The sequence below is a fragment of the Phaseolus vulgaris genome, chromosome 3, assembly GCF_051622355.1.
Source record: "Phaseolus vulgaris cultivar YP4 chromosome 3, ASM5162235v1, whole genome shotgun sequence".
In the NCBI taxonomy this organism is placed as follows: domain Eukaryota; kingdom Viridiplantae; phylum Streptophyta; class Magnoliopsida; order Fabales; family Fabaceae; genus Phaseolus; species Phaseolus vulgaris.
In genome coordinates, this window is record NC_143500.1 from 36,749,782 (window position 1) to 36,766,650 (window position 16,869).

The 16,869-nt window shown below is 33.6% G+C and overlaps 2 protein-coding genes across 5 annotated transcripts; one reads left to right on the forward strand and one right to left on the reverse strand.

Moving 5' to 3' along the window:
* The first annotated feature begins 607 nt into the window (after positions 1-607).
* Positions 608-9,580, forward strand: LOC137807321 (Transducin/WD40 repeat-like superfamily protein). Of its 3 annotated transcripts, XM_068607918.2 has the most exons (16): positions 608-684; positions 755-1,077; positions 1,177-1,359; positions 1,673-2,078; positions 2,200-2,318; positions 2,423-2,500; positions 3,971-4,111; positions 4,189-4,233; positions 4,362-4,525; positions 4,769-4,847; positions 4,924-5,009; positions 5,542-5,671; positions 6,412-6,544; positions 6,658-6,803; positions 8,255-8,441; positions 8,842-9,580. In XM_068607918.2, exons 2-16 carry the CDS (start codon positions 781-783, stop codon positions 9,045-9,047), a joined length of 2,400 nt encoding a protein of 799 aa, XP_068464019.1. In that variant the 5' UTR covers positions 608-684; positions 755-780; the 3' UTR covers positions 9,048-9,580. The 3 variants fall into 3 exon arrangements, with proteins under 3 accessions (XP_068464019.1, XP_068464018.1, XP_090156917.1); XM_068607917.2 differs by having other exon boundaries at positions 623-1,077; XM_090300791.1 differs by lacking the exons at positions 608-684; positions 755-1,077; positions 1,177-1,359; positions 1,673-2,078 and having other exon boundaries at positions 2,207-2,318; positions 2,436-2,500.
* A 1,657-nt stretch (positions 9,581-11,237) lies between these two features.
* Positions 11,238-15,716, reverse strand: LOC137807322 (putative receptor-like serine/threonine-protein kinase At5g57670). 2 transcript variants are annotated; one of them, XM_068607920.1, is made up of 7 exons: positions 14,897-15,716; positions 14,555-14,809; positions 14,250-14,407; positions 14,050-14,129; positions 13,815-13,950; positions 13,506-13,655; positions 11,238-11,619 (listed from the first exon to the last, which is right to left on the reverse strand). In XM_068607920.1, exons 1-7 carry the CDS (start codon positions 15,090-15,092, stop codon positions 11,455-11,457), a joined length of 1,140 nt encoding a protein of 379 aa, XP_068464021.1. In that variant the 5' UTR covers positions 15,093-15,716; the 3' UTR covers positions 11,238-11,454. The 2 variants fall into 2 exon arrangements, with proteins under 2 accessions (XP_068464021.1, XP_068464020.1); XM_068607919.1 differs by having other exon boundaries at positions 11,238-11,615; positions 13,502-13,655; positions 14,897-15,515.
* Between the last annotated feature and the right edge of the window lie 1,153 nt (positions 15,717-16,869).

The window sequence follows — 16,869 nt, forward strand, 5'->3', positions numbered from 1 at the left end:
ATCTTAGAAACATATTTTTACCACAAAATATTTTAAATTCTCTAAAAAAATCACAATTCATTTCTTAGAATATTCTTTCAAACAATATTAGTTTATTGGTGTTTATAATTTTGAGATAATCAATTAGTTGACATAAACAATTAAGATGATAAACTTTTTCATTAGAGTATTTATAGTCCAAAACTCGAATTTGAGATTGTTGATTAAGTTGAAATAATTCCTTTTCAATATATCCAAGTGCCTGGTAATAAAGTGAAAGAATTGAATAAAAAATACATTCTCTGTAAAGTTAAAAAAGCATTTAAAAAATATCAATAATTATTACTCAATAAATTGATTAAACCAGATACTAGATAATACTTGAATTTTCTGAATTCAACTATTCCCTTCTTAATTAAAAAATATTAGTTAAGTATATATTATTTTAGATAAAAAAGGTATTAAAAATGTTTATATACTTAGGAATATTTTCAAACATAATTTATTTATAGATGATAATTATTAAAAAAAATAAAAAAATAAAAAATATAATATATATAGATGATGCATATGAAAAAAAAAGAAACAAAATAATTTATTTATAGATGATATATAAGAGAGAATAAACATAGGAGAGGCAAGGTCTATGAATTAAAACCCTGCTTAAAATCGGAATCAGGGCGCAAAAACCCTAATAAGAGTGTGGTGTGTCTCTCTTCTCTTCTTCTACCTTCCCTTCGCTTTTCTTCCTTCTCCCTCACAGTTCCACTTGCAGCGCCCAGAACGCAGCGTTTCGGCAGCATGATAAGCGGAGGGTTAAACTACGTTTCTTCCGCTCCAGCTTTTTCAAAGGATGGGAAGCGCCTTCTCGTTTGCAGCGGCACCTCCGTCTCCGTCTTCAGCACCACCACTGGCTCACTTGTTTCCTCACTCCAAGGCCACACCGCCCTCGTCACCGCCGTCGTTGTGGTCCCCACCACCGCCTCGTTGCTATGCTGCTGTTGGACTGCCTCTGTCGACGGAACCATTCGCCAATGGGACTACCCCGTTCCCGAATGCCTAAGGATTCTTGACCTTCGCCTTCCCATTTTCTCCTTGGTAACATATTCATTTGTTAATTCTTATTGCCTATTCAGAATTTGAATGCAGAAACGGAAACATAGTGTTTAGTTTTGATACATTGTATATCCTATTCAGGTGGTGCCTTCTGTATTGTCCACGAGGGAAGAAAAAGACGCCAAGTCGTCGCCCAATGTTATTGCTTACGTGTCTGTTGAGAGTAGAAATACACAGGACAATCGGCCCAAGCCACTTTTTGGACAGATCAGGAAGTGTAATTTGACCAACTTTCATTCTGTTAGCAACCTAATATTGAGAGAGGTAATTTTTTTAAAGAATGAATGTTTGCTTTATGAAAGGTTGAGCTGTGAAAAACTCAATCTAAATGAGACAGTCAAACTTTATTTTATATTTGTTATTCAGTAACCTTGTAGTTGAAAGCCCTTGGAAGTTGTGATTTCCTAAACAATGTCTACTTGTACTAATGTGCCCTCGAATCAGAAATGATTTCTGTTCATTGGTTCATCCTCAGATGTCGTCAGTCAATATATATGAGAATGCACTTTAATTATTATTATTATTATTATTATTTCTTGTTGCTTAAGTAAATGCATGTTCTCTCACTTTTTGACAGACCGAACAACCAGAATCTTTAACCATTAGTCCCTCGGGAAATTTTTTGGGTATAAAAGACAAGCGGAAACTTCATATATGGAAAGTTCCTAAAATGGATTCTGATTCTGCTGTGTCTAAGAAGATTACCTTGCATCATACAAAGACCTTTACAGTTATTGCATTCCATCCTACAGAGAGAATTGTGGCTGCTGGTGATGTAACTGGAAGAATTTTAATTTGGAGAGGATTTGGAGCTCAGAAATTCACGAACAGTAGTGGATTAGTGAATAGAAGACCAGCAGATAATGATGATAAGCCCGGGGTAAGGGAAAATGATGATGCTGAATCGTGTTGCACTTGGCATTGGCACTCTTCTGGAGTGAGTCATTTGTCTTTCTCTTCAGATGGAGCCTACTTCTACTCAGGTAAATAATATTGGCTGAAGTAAATGAAAGGAGTCATTGAACTGGGTAATACGAGTGTTCGAACTCTCTTATGCATTTCAGGCAATATAATTATTGTTTATATGGCTTCATTTGATATCAGGTGGGAAGGAAGGGGTTCTTATGCTTTGGCAGTTAGACACAGGAAACAAGAAATCTTTACCAAGAATTGGGTCTCCACTTCTTTATTTTGTAGATTCTCCTGAATCATCCCTCTCCTCAGTAAGGATTACTAATATTTAGTTGAACATATAGAATTAGATGTCTCTTGGTCTGTCCTGACAACTAGTCTTTTTTACGTTGTTTAACTAATTAAAGGTCTGCAGTTATCTTGTGCAGATAATCAAATCCATATATTGAAAATGCCTTCAATGGAAATAATAAAGTCTATTTCTGGTATCAAGGTTGGTTCCTATAGTTGTTCTCTTTGTATTTGTATTTTTCTGCTCACCATGTGCTAATATCATTCCTATGCCATCATTTTAGAAATTATTGTTAATTGGAAAGTTAAATGATCACCATCTTAAATTTCTCCTAGATATAGGCTTGTAAGATTGAAACAGCATGGCTAGTTTTAAGTCAATATTTGATTTTGGTGAGGTGAATTTTTCAATTTATTTCTCCATCAAACTATTCTGAGTATTCGAGTAGTGTGTATTCTTGATTCATTTGTGTACTATGAATCAGAATGTTGTTATATGCAAGGTTATCAAACTCGCGAGTTTACTCGCTAACTCGTCCGAGTTTAAGAGTTTACTATTGAGTCAAGAGTTAACTTGTGAACAAAGTCGTTTTTCAGCAAAACTTGAATCAAACTCGGTAGAATCGGTCAAACCCGCGAGTCTCAAGCCGAGTGAACGATTTCAAATTTATTTTGTTTTGTACCTGAGTTTGTTCGTGTTTCATTTAAGGTCTCACCGTCACCTTGTTGCTCGCTGTTGTTTCACATTGGGTCGCCTTGCCTAGCACTGCCGTTGCGTTCTACCTTCGTTTTCAGTTAGATTCTTTGGTTCTGTGTCACAGCTAGGTTTCATGATTTTGTTTGGGATTCATGCATAAATTAAAAAGCAATTTGGGAGTTTCAGGAGGGGTTTCGGGAATTAAGTGATTTGTTTTTTTTTAGTGTGACAGAAAAATAAAGTTAAAATAATTACTTTATTATTGATTGAGTTTAGCAGATATGATGTCTGAAAGTGTTGCTACGTCTTCATCACTTCCACCAAGAAATAAAAATGTTTTTGGATAACCGAAAAAAAGTTAAATATAATTACTGTTCAAAGAATGACACATTTTCATATTTAAAACATCATTTTGCTGGGACTGGTTAAGATTCTGAACCTTGTGTTTCTATTCCAGAAGAAGTTAAAGTCTTAATGAACTTGTTAGGGTATGAATTTATTTATTTTAATATTGTGGAATTGGTATCATGAATATTTTTTTATTAAATTTTTATATGAAATACATTCTTACGAGTCTACGAGTCGGGTTTACGAGTCGAGTATACAGACCTCCCACGAGTCTATGTAAACTTTTGAGTCTGATAACCTTGGTTATTTGTCTCTTAATTATAGTCAGTTACTTTGTTATGAAAGGTGTGCTTGCTAGTTTGTTAGTTTTCTTTTTTCTTGGCTATATATAGCTGGATCCTATTTCTTTTACTTGTTTTTTCAAGAATACAATTCACCTTTTTATCTCTTTTAAGTTGTCTTTATAATCTTTTATTGAGAAAGTATAAAAGCTTCTATGCTAGAGCATCTTTTCTTTCTAAAATAAATTTGGTTAGAACAACTTGCATTTATGTAAATTTTGTAGTATTTATCCATGTGCTTGCATTTGCTGGTCCTGGATATATAACTTTACTTTTTTTTTGGCAGCCCCCTTTGTTGTCTCAAGATATATGTGAAGGTCTTTCCAACCGAGTTTCCTTTGACTGCAGTTCTGGCTCCGTGGCTGTACAAACAGAAAACTATCGCATCCAATTCTACAGCTTGTTTGCCAATCGGGGACTTTATGAGGTAGTACCTTTTTATTTTGATTTTTCTTTTTAAATTAGCCATGTAAATGTATAATGTTTGAATTTGTTTTTCTGCAGGTTCAAGTATGTGAAAGAAACCATCAACCAGTTGATGAGGTCACGGTATGTGCTAGTTACATATATTTCTTCTAATTTGATTTGATAAATCCACAATCTTATTGTCACATTTTGTCTCAACTTACAAAGCATTTGATTGATGATTAATCTGTTAAAGAATATTGTGGTTACAGCTGGTGGTTAGCTTGGTGGAGCTGTCTGTTGATGGCTCTTTGATGGGTACAGTTGAAGTCAAACTTCCTGAAGACGGAATAGGAGGTCTTGTTTGTTTGAAGTTTTGGGAGTTGGATGATAACCAGAGATTTTCAGTATCCACCCTTATTTATGAACCTCATAGGTTTGTCCACAGATTTTCTTATTGAGAAAAATTAAAAACCTTAAAGCTGTATTATGGTTATATAAGTGGGTCCTCATAATGTAATAGTATGGTGCATTCAGTTGTTTTAATGTTGTGATTGATTTTTTAAAACTACTTTATAAACTATTCTATAACTGCACTTCTACCTTTTCATGCTGAATTTTGAGCGGCTAGTCCCTTTAGTTATATTAGAGTGAAGTTGACACATCTACTTATTGATAGGGATGCCAATATTTCTGCTGTTGCTTTCCATCCCACTCGTCGCATGGCTGTCAGCTCTTCCTATGGTGGAGATTTCAAGGTCATTATGGATAATTTGTTATGCATGCTTAGGATTAGTTTCTGGTGCTTATTTAGTTTTCTTCTACATGTTTTAGGTATGGGTCTGCAAGGAAGAAATTGAGAACAAAGGCCAGAAGCTTCAGAATTCTGGTTGGATGTGTCATGCTGTTGGGTCATACAAGTATGTAATTGTACTATGTTAGAATTAACTAATATTTGTTTGTTTAGATTATAGACGTTAAAGAAAAAACCAACTAAAATGTTAGTTATCCTGATGAACTCTAAATTTGTAATAAAGGGGAAAACATTATTGAACATATTAGTTATCATTTAAATAATGGACTGGTCACAGGTTATGGATATCAGATAAGAACAAAAAATCTTTCTCCTACATTTTTTTTAAGTACTATAAAGATGATTAATAGTTGCGTGAAGTATTCCCGAGATTCCTTGCTGAATGCCTTAATTGTGAGCAGCTGTTTTATTACTTTTTTGGTTTTTCCACTTGAAGTATTGTGTTATGTAACTTATGTTATAATTTAGCCCCTTGGCAGCACTTCAAGAGGGTTACTTATTTGCAAAATTAAGAACATAATTATATTCTTCAGATGGATAATCACAATATGATTTAGGTGTTGTTTGCTTCTGTTTGAAATTAAGTTGATTACACAACTAACTGATTTTTATGATGTGGATACATCATGCCTCTGCAGAAATAAAGCCATGAGAGCTGCCGCTTTTTCAGCTGACGGTTCTGTGCTGGCTGTTGCTGCAGACACTGTTATTACATTGTGGGATCCTAATAATAATGTCCTTGTTGCTGTTATAGGGGAAACTCCAATGGTGACCTTCTTGAACCCTGGTCATCCCTATTATTATTATTATTATTATGATTTTGATACTAAAACACATTGTAAACGTGTTATATGTTTATAAATAAACATGCTGATGCAATATGTGAAGTGTATAATTTGACTATTTGCTAGTTAGCACTTGTGTGTATGACTGTTGACATTTCTTAACTATTTAAGTCCTGGTATGAGGCAGAAAAGCCTGCAATTTGGTCTATATTTAGCAGTATGCATCAAAACATCAAATTCAGGACCAGTAAACTAAGAAAAATGAAAAATAAAGAGGCTTAAATATATTTTTGTTCATTGTATGGATAAATTTCATTTTAGTCGTCAAACTTTTAGTTTTGGACCTTTCATTTTTTAAAATCCCCATAATAATTCACTGTTGATGTGACATGCAGCCAATCTTGTTATATCATCCATTCCAAGGTGGCATATCTGATGCATGCCATGCCACCATAAGTGATATGAGGAACCATTTTGAAAAATTATTAAACTTACGAAAGATCTATAATTTTATGTTGAAGAAATAAAACCAATTTAGCCTTATATTTCGAATCTAAAATATATTTTATCCAAGAATGAGAAACAGGCGACAAAATAATTTCCTTTTGTTGTATCTGAATGTGCATGGCTATGATATTGCTTTTGGGTTATATATTGTGGGATTCATTAATTATTGCTCTTACTCATTCCCCCTTATCTCTAATTTGTTGTATTTTTCCCTAGCCTATCACGAGCCTTGTCTTTGCTGGAAGCTCAGATTATCTTCTGTCTGTATCTCATGGTTCAAAACCCCAGCTATCTGTTTGGAGTATGTCAAAGTTAGCCGCATCTTGGTCATACAGACTCCATATAGAAGGTTTGAAGATTTTGTTTCTTTCCATATTAGTGTACTGTTTTATCTTTCTGAACTTATGTGAACGTTATGGGAGTAGTGTTGATCTGACAGAATTATGATGCATATTCTTGCAGCTATCTCCTCTGCGATAGATTTGTCGTATTTTGCAGTCCTTGTTATTCTTCCTGAATCAAATGATTGTACATTTAAAGGTGATGGGATTATCTTGTTCTTCAACGTGACAGATCCTGTTCCTGTGGCTTCCTGGTCTGTAACCAAGGTACAAATCCTTTACATCTCTGAAATTTTCTGACTACAGGTCAAAAATAGAGTTATAAAGTATCAGAGTTGACAATGGGTTTTAAATGCCCATTGCTACTACCCTCAGTGAGTTTATTTTTATTTAATGAAGAAATATATTTTATTTTATTCCCGCCTTACCAAATATTGGTTATTATAGTGCGGGATTTAGTGAAACCTATTACCCTGAATAGCATCAATGTTTTCACCATTTTTCCTTTTGCCAACAAAACCTGTGTTATTGTTGGCAAATGGGGGTTCGTCATTGAAAGAGCAAAAATCTACTCTGCCTTTTGGCGGTTTTATTGTGAACAAATAACAAACAATAGTGGTCTATACCACAGGCGTGTTAGTAGACGAGAATGGGCTATATTGTAGAAACAGAAACTAGAAAGTAAATATAATTCATTCTCACTTAGAAGTTATAGACTAGAATTCTAAAAGTATTGAGACTGTCAGACTGACCAACTTTGAAAATATAACTGAAAGAAATACATGATGAAAATCTTAAATAGAATAGAAGAGAAAGTGGATAATACAGTTTTAGAAGCAGGAGTGTGCAAAAGGGATAGAAATAAGTGAATCTAAAAACGAAATAGATAAATGAAACGAATGGAACGTCAATTAAAAAAGATTAAAAACAGTACTTAAGATAATTAGAGACTGATACATCTTTATTGAAGATGATGGTGCTCATTGGAAGGAGTACTGGAGTGGGCCTCCCTTGACCATTGACAGAGTGGGTCATGCGCACTGGCTGGAGAGAATTGGGGTTCTTGATTTTCTGTCACCTGCAATGAGTTTGGAACAAATCTGTAAATTTGGGTATTTTTTTGAAAAAGCCAAAAGTATAAAATTCAATCAATCTCAAGCCACCAATACCCATCATCGTATGCCATATCCACCATGGCTATTTTAGGTTGCACGAAGCAAAATGGCAAGATGTGCTACACCATTGATGGCAAATTGCCATTCTGCCAAAATCTGCAATGCTATACCTCTGGTGCTGTTGTCAACATAACAAATCTTTGATAAAACTAGACAACAGTGCCATACCATTATTTTGGATATGATGGTCTGAGACGAAAAAAATACTGGAGAAGATTGTTGGAGACAAACTCGTGGTCTATGTCATGCTAACTGCTGAACAATAATGAAACGAGTGCAAACCAGTCTGTGCAATTGGCTTTTTGAGATGTAGTTAGAAACTAATTTTCAATTTTATTTTCCCCCCACTTTGGTGGCAATATTCAGGTATGCATGACAACTTTCAAAGAATAGAAATGGATAATAATTCAGATTGTTTAGGAATTGTATTGAGAAACATCTCTTCCAAAATTGATCTCCATTTAGTGCCTGACTGAATTAACTAGTATGCTTGACGATTTACATTGCTTTGATTGTTCTTCCTGTCTCGCTTATCTCATTCAGGCCAAGGGAGGGGCACTTGCTTTTCTCAAAGGAGAGCCGTCTGAACCAGCAATTACTGATGGGATACCATCGCAGAAACTGCTTGCATATATAAATGGAGATCGTGAATATGTCATCCTTCATCCATATGGCAAAGAAGCCCGTGAGCTAAGTACTACGCAGGATGATCTTGTGTTTGAAGAAACAGGTGTGATGACTTTTATTTTGTTCTGTTCGGGTTTATACTACTCTGCTTCATGTATAGGGACGAAGGAAAAAAGTTATAGGTTCAAGTTCTATCCCATAAGACGAAAGTGAGAGGAGCAATTCATGCCCATAGAATTAAAATGAACGGTTAAGCTTGGCTTTATTTGAAATGGTCTTCAATATTCATGTTTAATTATGTAGCCGAAATTAACACCTCTAACACTATTATTGGAAACGTCCCATACAGAAAGAAAGAATTGAATAGGTTGTATTGCTAAACAAATTTCACATTCTTTTTGTCGTCTGGCTTTCATTTTATTTGTTCATTTTAGCAATACCGTAGGTTGTATGATAAAAAGTCCTTCATAAATATATTGCATTTTATGGTTTTTGAATTTCAGGACAATCTGGATACACGTCAATTTATGGAAAGCTACCCAGGTTTGACTTGAAAAGGAACATGGCTTCATCAATTTCATTTGCTGCTTCGGAGAGGCCCTGGGAGAGCATATTTAGTGGATCATCGCATTCGTTGCCTCCCCTCACCAAATTGTGCTCGGAATTTTTGGAGTCCCTGTTGGAGAAAAGGACAACCAGTATAGTATGACACACTACATACATGAAACCCATCAATGGATTATATTTTTCTTTGACGTCACTCAGCAGAGCTCAAGAGACATAAAGATCGGGCTTTAAAGATATTTGTACGTGCCCTTCAAGACTGGTTCAAGCACTACCTTCTACCCACTGCAGGTTGGTCTGGCATTAGCAATTTGCCATTTTCACATGATGGGGGGATAAGCTGATGCAGGAAAAGATGGGACAACAAAAGGTTTCGGCTTTAAGTTGTTGCCTAGATGGTTTGGTACGCCTGAGATCCCCCCCTTCCAATACCCATTTTGCCTTGCTAGAATGACCTTTTTAATTTATATATTCTTTAGTTATAAGTTCTTGGATGAGGAGAAATTTTTGACAGTAATGAATGATGGTAGTTTGTAGGGTAGCAATTTTGTAAGCTTGTAATCGTTGTCAACGGTATAGCAGCGAATGCTGTAGAAGCTACAGTGCTTAATTCTTAGGTCTAAATGTTATGGATTGTGATCCTAAATTATTAGTGATAATCTGGTTTTGCCCTCTTCATTGCTTATTCGTTTTAACGTAATTTTGTTATTCTATCTTTAGTTGGTGAGGTATGAACCTATACAATATCTCCCTCGCTCTATGGGAGGAGCCTGCTCCTTGAGTATTTAATGAAAATAATTTGATATCGAACCATTTTTGGTTACTGAAGAAGAAATAAAAATTTAATTTCAAATGTATTTTAATTGCATTTCCCCCTTAATATGTCTTGCACACAGGCATTTTAATAAAAATAAAACGTTTTTGGGATGTACATAGTTCATAGCAGGACCACGTACTTTGCTGATAAATGTGTGGATATGATGCATATCGAAATTGAACAAAGGAAAGTACAAAGGGAGGATGAAAAAGATTCAATACTGCAAACGACTATCACAGATTATGACATTATTTTAATTGGACAGGACAATGTTCCAATGGTTTTGGAAACATGTCAGAAATTGATAAAACTCATCTGTTTTCATGTCCTGATCACCTACTCCCTTTCCAGAGGAAAATGTATGTATTTATTTATTTTCTTAAATAATGTCACTTTCTCTTTCAGCATGGCTTACTTGTGCCCAGTTGTTCATTCCTTAAGTGCAACATATACATAGCATTAAATTGATTCATTAACTGTTTCATCATTTTGGTAGCTGATCGAGTAAATTGAGAAAGTAGATAAGAAATAAGGATAACTTATATTTTTATTGTTGGACTTATGGGTGTGTAAGGAGACTAGTCCACCCCTTCAAGTCCTACACATGTTGAAACATCTATGGAAAATAATTTATTTGTATAGTTCATATTTTAAACCATCTTATCTTTTACAAACTACATCGTACTACAAAACCTATGTACTACTAAAATATTTAAGTGTTAAGAAAAATCAACATCCAAATAGAAAATAACAAAATAACATAAAATTCATTAATTAATAATTGATTTTTCCTATTTTTTACTTTTAAAATTTTTGTCCACTTTGTTTACAACACAATACAAATTAATCTTCTTATTCATAGAAAAGTCAACAATGATATCCGAAACAATTTATATAAACTATTTAAATAACTCAGCTAGAAAGTGATTGCTTTGCGTGACTTCCCTTCTCTTGACACGCTGCTATTCAACGATTATAATGGAAACAATAGTAATTTGTTGGCATCTCATAATTAATCACTTTCTTCAAACTGTTCTTCTCTCTGTGTTTCTTTCTATTTACGTTTCTAAAGGTAGAACATTTTTTGTGCATAGCCTCTCGCCTTCAACACGTAAAAGCACTATCATCCCATGAAACCTACCACCAAGATAATAAGAATACTAACTTATTAAAAATGCAAATCTCACCACATACCATCTTACTCAGCTACAGGGCATGTTGTTTTTTAATTAAAGGTAAAATAAAAATGCAAATTTCACCACTTTATATATAAGTGACCAAAAGCTTATTAGGATATAAATTGAAATCACGGCCTCTTCTTCAAGAGTAAAATATTGGCTTAAAAAATATGAGCCATCATTTTATGCTCAATCTATTTCCAATGTCTCTGTCTAAAGTGTTTAAACCTCATATTATTGATAGTGAAGTCACATCATGTAGAAAAGTTGCAATGAGTGGACATTTTTGGACCCAATCACCATGCCTTGTTTCACAAAACTATAATATGATTGAAATTGGTTAGTCCATGAACAACCTTGGTGTGTCATTTTCCTCTAAGAGTTGCCGACATAATTGGATTCAATTACAATCAATATTTCACATCCACAAAAACAAAAATAGATTGAAAGAAAAATGTTACAAGAGATTGATTAGATAGGAAGGAGTGGCATAGCCACATGAACTCCTCTCCATGAAATTTGTATATATACAAGCAATTGAAAGAGGCAAGTGATTCCTAAGTAGTGCTTCCAATGGAATCAAGTAATGACATTGAAAAGGAGCTATCATATTCATACTCAAGATCCTCAAAACCCCAGAACTCCTCCTCCTCTTCTTCTTCTTCCTCTGGCATTTTCCACTTTTCTGTATCTTTTTCTCCCTTTTCCATTACCTCCAGTACCTGTCAATTCATAAATAAATCTCATTAAGATTAATGAGCTCACTATTTCTACACTATCAACCAATTAATCATACATCACAATTTTAAGAGCTGATAAATTTATTATAGATAGTTAGATGTCAGTATGCTTTATTTTCACACGATTAAACAGTACATTATTTATGCAAAGAGTTTTCTGAATTCTGACAATTACATGCATACTGCCAACCATTATTGCTTTGTGCGTGATTCACCTTAAGAACAAGTGGCCCACAATAATAAATTGAATGTGTTTCATCTGTGTGTTGGATAAATGTACAAATCATCACCAAGGGTGACACTGAACCTAATAGAACTGCGCATTTAATTTGTCTTTTAATTTGTGATATATATATATATATATATATTGTTTTATTGATTTGTGTTACACATTTATATCATATGAATTAGCATATATTATATGTGCTGTCGTGGTGCTAGCATAAGGATAAAATTAGGTAGAAGAGAACATCAAGTGATTGATGAATTTGCATGGGAAGAAAATGGCGGCCATTGGCATCCAGAAAATTATGATGAAATCTATGGGAGAATGACGATGAAAGCCACCTTAATTAAATAAATGGAAAGGGTATTATTATATTTATTTAGGTTAATTGATTGTTTGAACTTTAAAGCCAGAAAATTGATCTTAATATGCATAGTTTATTGGTAACTTGAAAACGGAGTAATCTAGAAAGCAATAATAATTGGATTGGTGAACACGCCACATATGCTAATAATAGATAATGTTCAGCCGTTGAGAAAATTAAACAATAAAATATTTGCTTATCAAATAATAATAATAATAATTATTAATGAACCCTACACAATAATAATACTACATGAACGAAATAATAGTCATAATAAAATAAAATGATTAAACAAGATAATACTTTTCTTTTTGTTTACATGTATTTATTTTCAAATGTTATGGAGTCTCTTTAAGATGTTGTTGAGAAAACTAAATATAAAAAGTATTTTGAAAATATTTATTTTGTTATACATAATATAAAACATACATTTAAAAGTATAGTATATTAAATATTTCTTACTAGTGTAAATAATTATCTTGCACAAGATTCAAAAGTGATTCAAAAAGAGTTATTATTTAATGAGATTGTTTTTTAAAATATTAACATTTTTTTAATTTTTTTTTATCTCTTTTAATATAGCCTTTTATTTGTATTACCAATATTTTTAAAAAAGAGTAGATTAATCACTAAACCATATTAATTAATTAATATATTATTTTAGTTGAAAATATTACACAGACTAGTATATAGTAAAATTAGCGTATATACATCTCTAATATATTTAACGAAATAACTTATAAATCCATTAAGCTTTTTTTTATTATTGTGAGGAAATAAGTCCTATAAAGTACTTTTACGAAATATTTTTTTAACTCTGAGAGAAACATTACATGATTTTTTAAAAGATTATTGTCCTTTTCAAAAGATATAGATATACAAACAATATAAAATATTTTAAACATATTTAATTAAAAATACACTTCTTTTTAGTAAATGCTAACCCACGTTCCAGAGAGGACTAAATAAAGAGATAAAAACAAAGAAGAACAATTTTTTAAAAATAAGAAAAGGCTCTTTTAAATATACGCTTTATTATTATTTTAGAAAAAATAAAAAAGTGCATTCTCCAAGCTTTTCATTAAATAAACTGTATTTCTGATTTTTCTAATTTGTAATGAAATTTAATTAATAATGGAGTGCATGTTAGGTTATTTTAGACTGTAATATTAACAACAGTAACTTTTTTTATAAATGTTTTGTTAATTTTATAAATGTTTTGTTAATGTATGTATTGTTTTTGCAAAAGAAGAAACAGAAGAAGGAAGTGTAAGGTACCTCAGTCATGGTAGGTCGCCAAGTTGAAGAAGCCCGAATGCAAAGAGATGCAGCAAAGGCAAATCTTTTTAACTCTGTCACATCATAAGCCCCTTCAAGCCTTGGATCTACCAACTCTTCAATCCCACCCTTGTTCAAAATTGGTTTTGCCTATTTGTTCAAAATACATGGTTAACTACTGAACCAATAATACCCTTAATTAATGACTTAACCAATGTTAAAAGTCACCATTAGATCAAACAATGGAACACGCCAAGTTCATAATGAGAGAGAACAAAGTCCACAAAGGAAAAAGGAGGGGTTACTTACCCAGCTGTGTAAGCTTTGGTGTGACCCATCTACTGGTTTTCTGCCTGAGATTACTTCTAGCAAGAACACACCAAAGGCAAACACATCTGTCTTCTCATCCACAACTCCATGCAAGTAGTACTCTGGGGCCAAATGTCTGCAAAAAGATTGAAAACATATCCATTTTCAAACCATTCATATATTTTAAACTATACTATCCATCTTATCATTGAAGGGTCTGTGAGATGCTGAGTACCCAAATGTCCCTTCTATTGGGGCAATGGAGTGATGAGTCCATTGAGATGGAAGCCATTTTGCTAGTCCAAAATCAGATATCTGCCACAATCATAAACAATGAATACTTGGGGTAAAAATAAACCCATAAAAAGAACACTGTTTGAAATATTGATTCAACTAAAATAGGAAAAGTGTCTATAATACAGATTAAAAAAGGACCTGTGGCTCAAAATCCTTCGTTAACAAAATGTTTGACGCCTTAATGTCCCGGTGGATTATCCTCCTCTTGCAGCCCTTATGCAAGTAGTGGAGGCCGCGTGCAGTTCCAATAGCTATCTTGTGCCTCGTTTTCCAATCTAAAGGGGGCAACTTTTCATCTACAAAGAGAACCACCACACTCATAAATTAAAACCTTATCTTTATTTTGGTAACCCAGAATGCATGCAACTCTTTTGCTGCCAAAATTTCAATTTTTATGAGAAAGAAGAGGATTTGTTTTTGGCTGATGTTGGTTTAATAATTACCATGAAGAAGTGATGCAACAGAACCTCTAGAAGATAGCTCAAAAACAAGGTAAAGGCCATTGTCAATACAACACCCCAGAAGAGGCAACACATTGGAATGGTTCACATGACCAATTGTACCAATCTCTGTCAAAAACTCTTTCTCCTTTCTCTCATCCCTCGAAGTTCTTGTGAGTCTCTTCACAGCAATTTCCTCACCCCCATTCACTGTTCCCTTGTAAACCTCCGCATACCCTCCTTTTCCAACCAAATTTTCTGCCACAGGAAGCAAAAAACGTTTAACAGAAAGAAAGAAAAAAAAAAAAAGAACACACTTAAATTTTCAAACCCAGCCTGAATTACCTGAGCTGAAGCCATTTGTGGCAACAAACAAGTCTTCATAAGAGAAGCACTTCCAAGAGGGTCTTCCATAAGGTTCTTCTTTATACGGAAGAGTCTCATGACTTTCTCCACCTTTAGGACTCAGAACTTGTTCCCTTGAACCTCGTCTTCCAAAGGAGAAGAGCCTCTTGAAGCTGTTGCTCCGAATATACCTCATTGCAATGAACAATCCAACAGGGTACTCTGTTTCATGCAGAGCAGAGCAATTGAAAACAGTGAGCGCGTTCGGGTTTCACAAACATAGAGACACGACCATTAGCGCTCTCTCGTAGGTTTTGTTTTCTTAGTTGAAAGGTGTGGCGTGAAGAAGTGCCATGTACTAGGGAGGGACCATTAGAAAAGCTTAAATGCTTTGTCTCCAATACCATCCATGGTATGCTATGATAAGTTTTCTAGATACAAATGACAAGAAAACTTTACCTGTGGAGAGAAAGGTACAAAGAAAGAAAAATAAGGATTGAATAAAGGGGTTGGAATTCTGGTTCTTATAGGGTAGCCTCGCCCTATTATCATCCTCTCTATTTAACTTGCTTTCAATATTGTTAATTCACCTAATTAATTGCCACCAGGAGTGATCCCTGCCTTTCACAATGTAATTGTAACATAACTTTATCGAATATCTTTGTCATTCTTAATCCCATCTAGAAGTTCGACATGCCTGTTCCATGACTATTTCTTCAATTGCTGATGTAATGAAAATGAATTTCTTAAATAATTTCTCAAACTCAACTTAAGAATTAGTTAAGGATAACATAATAAAACAACAAAGAAATGTAAGTGTGCATCTAATGGAATTTCGCCTCTCATTTTATTAAATATTTTTCTTGTCATTTATTTTCCTTATAAATAGTTCTAATAAATTCATGTTTTTAGATTAAAAAAAAAGGAAAAATTGGAGGGAACCCTCGTTCCATGTGTCAGTTTCTGAGTGTGCTACTATCGGTGCTACACTAGATAGCCATATCCAACTAAGGCAATGGTTCAGGTAAACTACTTTGCATTTATGATGGAAAAACTAGTTGTAATGAAAAAGTAGCTTTCATTATTGTCAAATTATTTTCAGAACAAGTTTATGTTAAAAGCCATATTTATTGTATCACCGCTCCATAACTCCATTTTCAGAAATCTCTGTGATATTGGCAGCTATACTGAGATTAGTCCAAAGGTGATTGAAATTAGTTGTCATTTAAAACGTAAAATTCACTTTATATACTAAAAAAAAGATTGACTTCTGTGTCCATCATAAATGAAATCCTACATTATACATGCTTTTGAATATCATCACTGTTTTCTAATAATTTTTTTTTCTTTTATAACAGAAAGGTGAGTTGAATGCTAAGCAGAGATTTTGTTTCTTTACAAGAACTTTAAGAACTGTTCTTAATCATACCAGTAAAGATAAAAGTAGAATTTAATCTAAGGTGAATTAAAGATCAAAGTTAATCTTATATCACATTGAAGAATCACAAAAGGTAGGTTACATCCTATACTGAATTCTACTAGAGGAGTTAGTTCATTACTGTTTGCATTTGGATGTTTTTAGCTTTTTTTTCAAAGCTGGAAAATTGATGTTGATAATGTAACGGTTCCATGTGCCATGGTCCATAATTAGGCGGGACTTAAGAGCATGTGACAAATTATTAATCCAAAAACCAAACTAATACTACTTGAAGAAGCTGTAGGTTTTTGTTTTGGGATGAAGAACTCTTACCCTCTGGTGTATATATTAAGCCATCTTCATAAAGATGAAACATAATTAAACAGCAAAACCTGAGTTCATTGAGTGTATTTAAACAGTGGTGGAATAAACACCTAATCCCTTGACGTGTGAAGCAGTTAAATCACAGATAATTTCTTATCTTATACCCAGCAGTGTTACAGAATAATCAAAGTAATCTCACCACCACCAAACTAAAAGATTCTACACAATCATC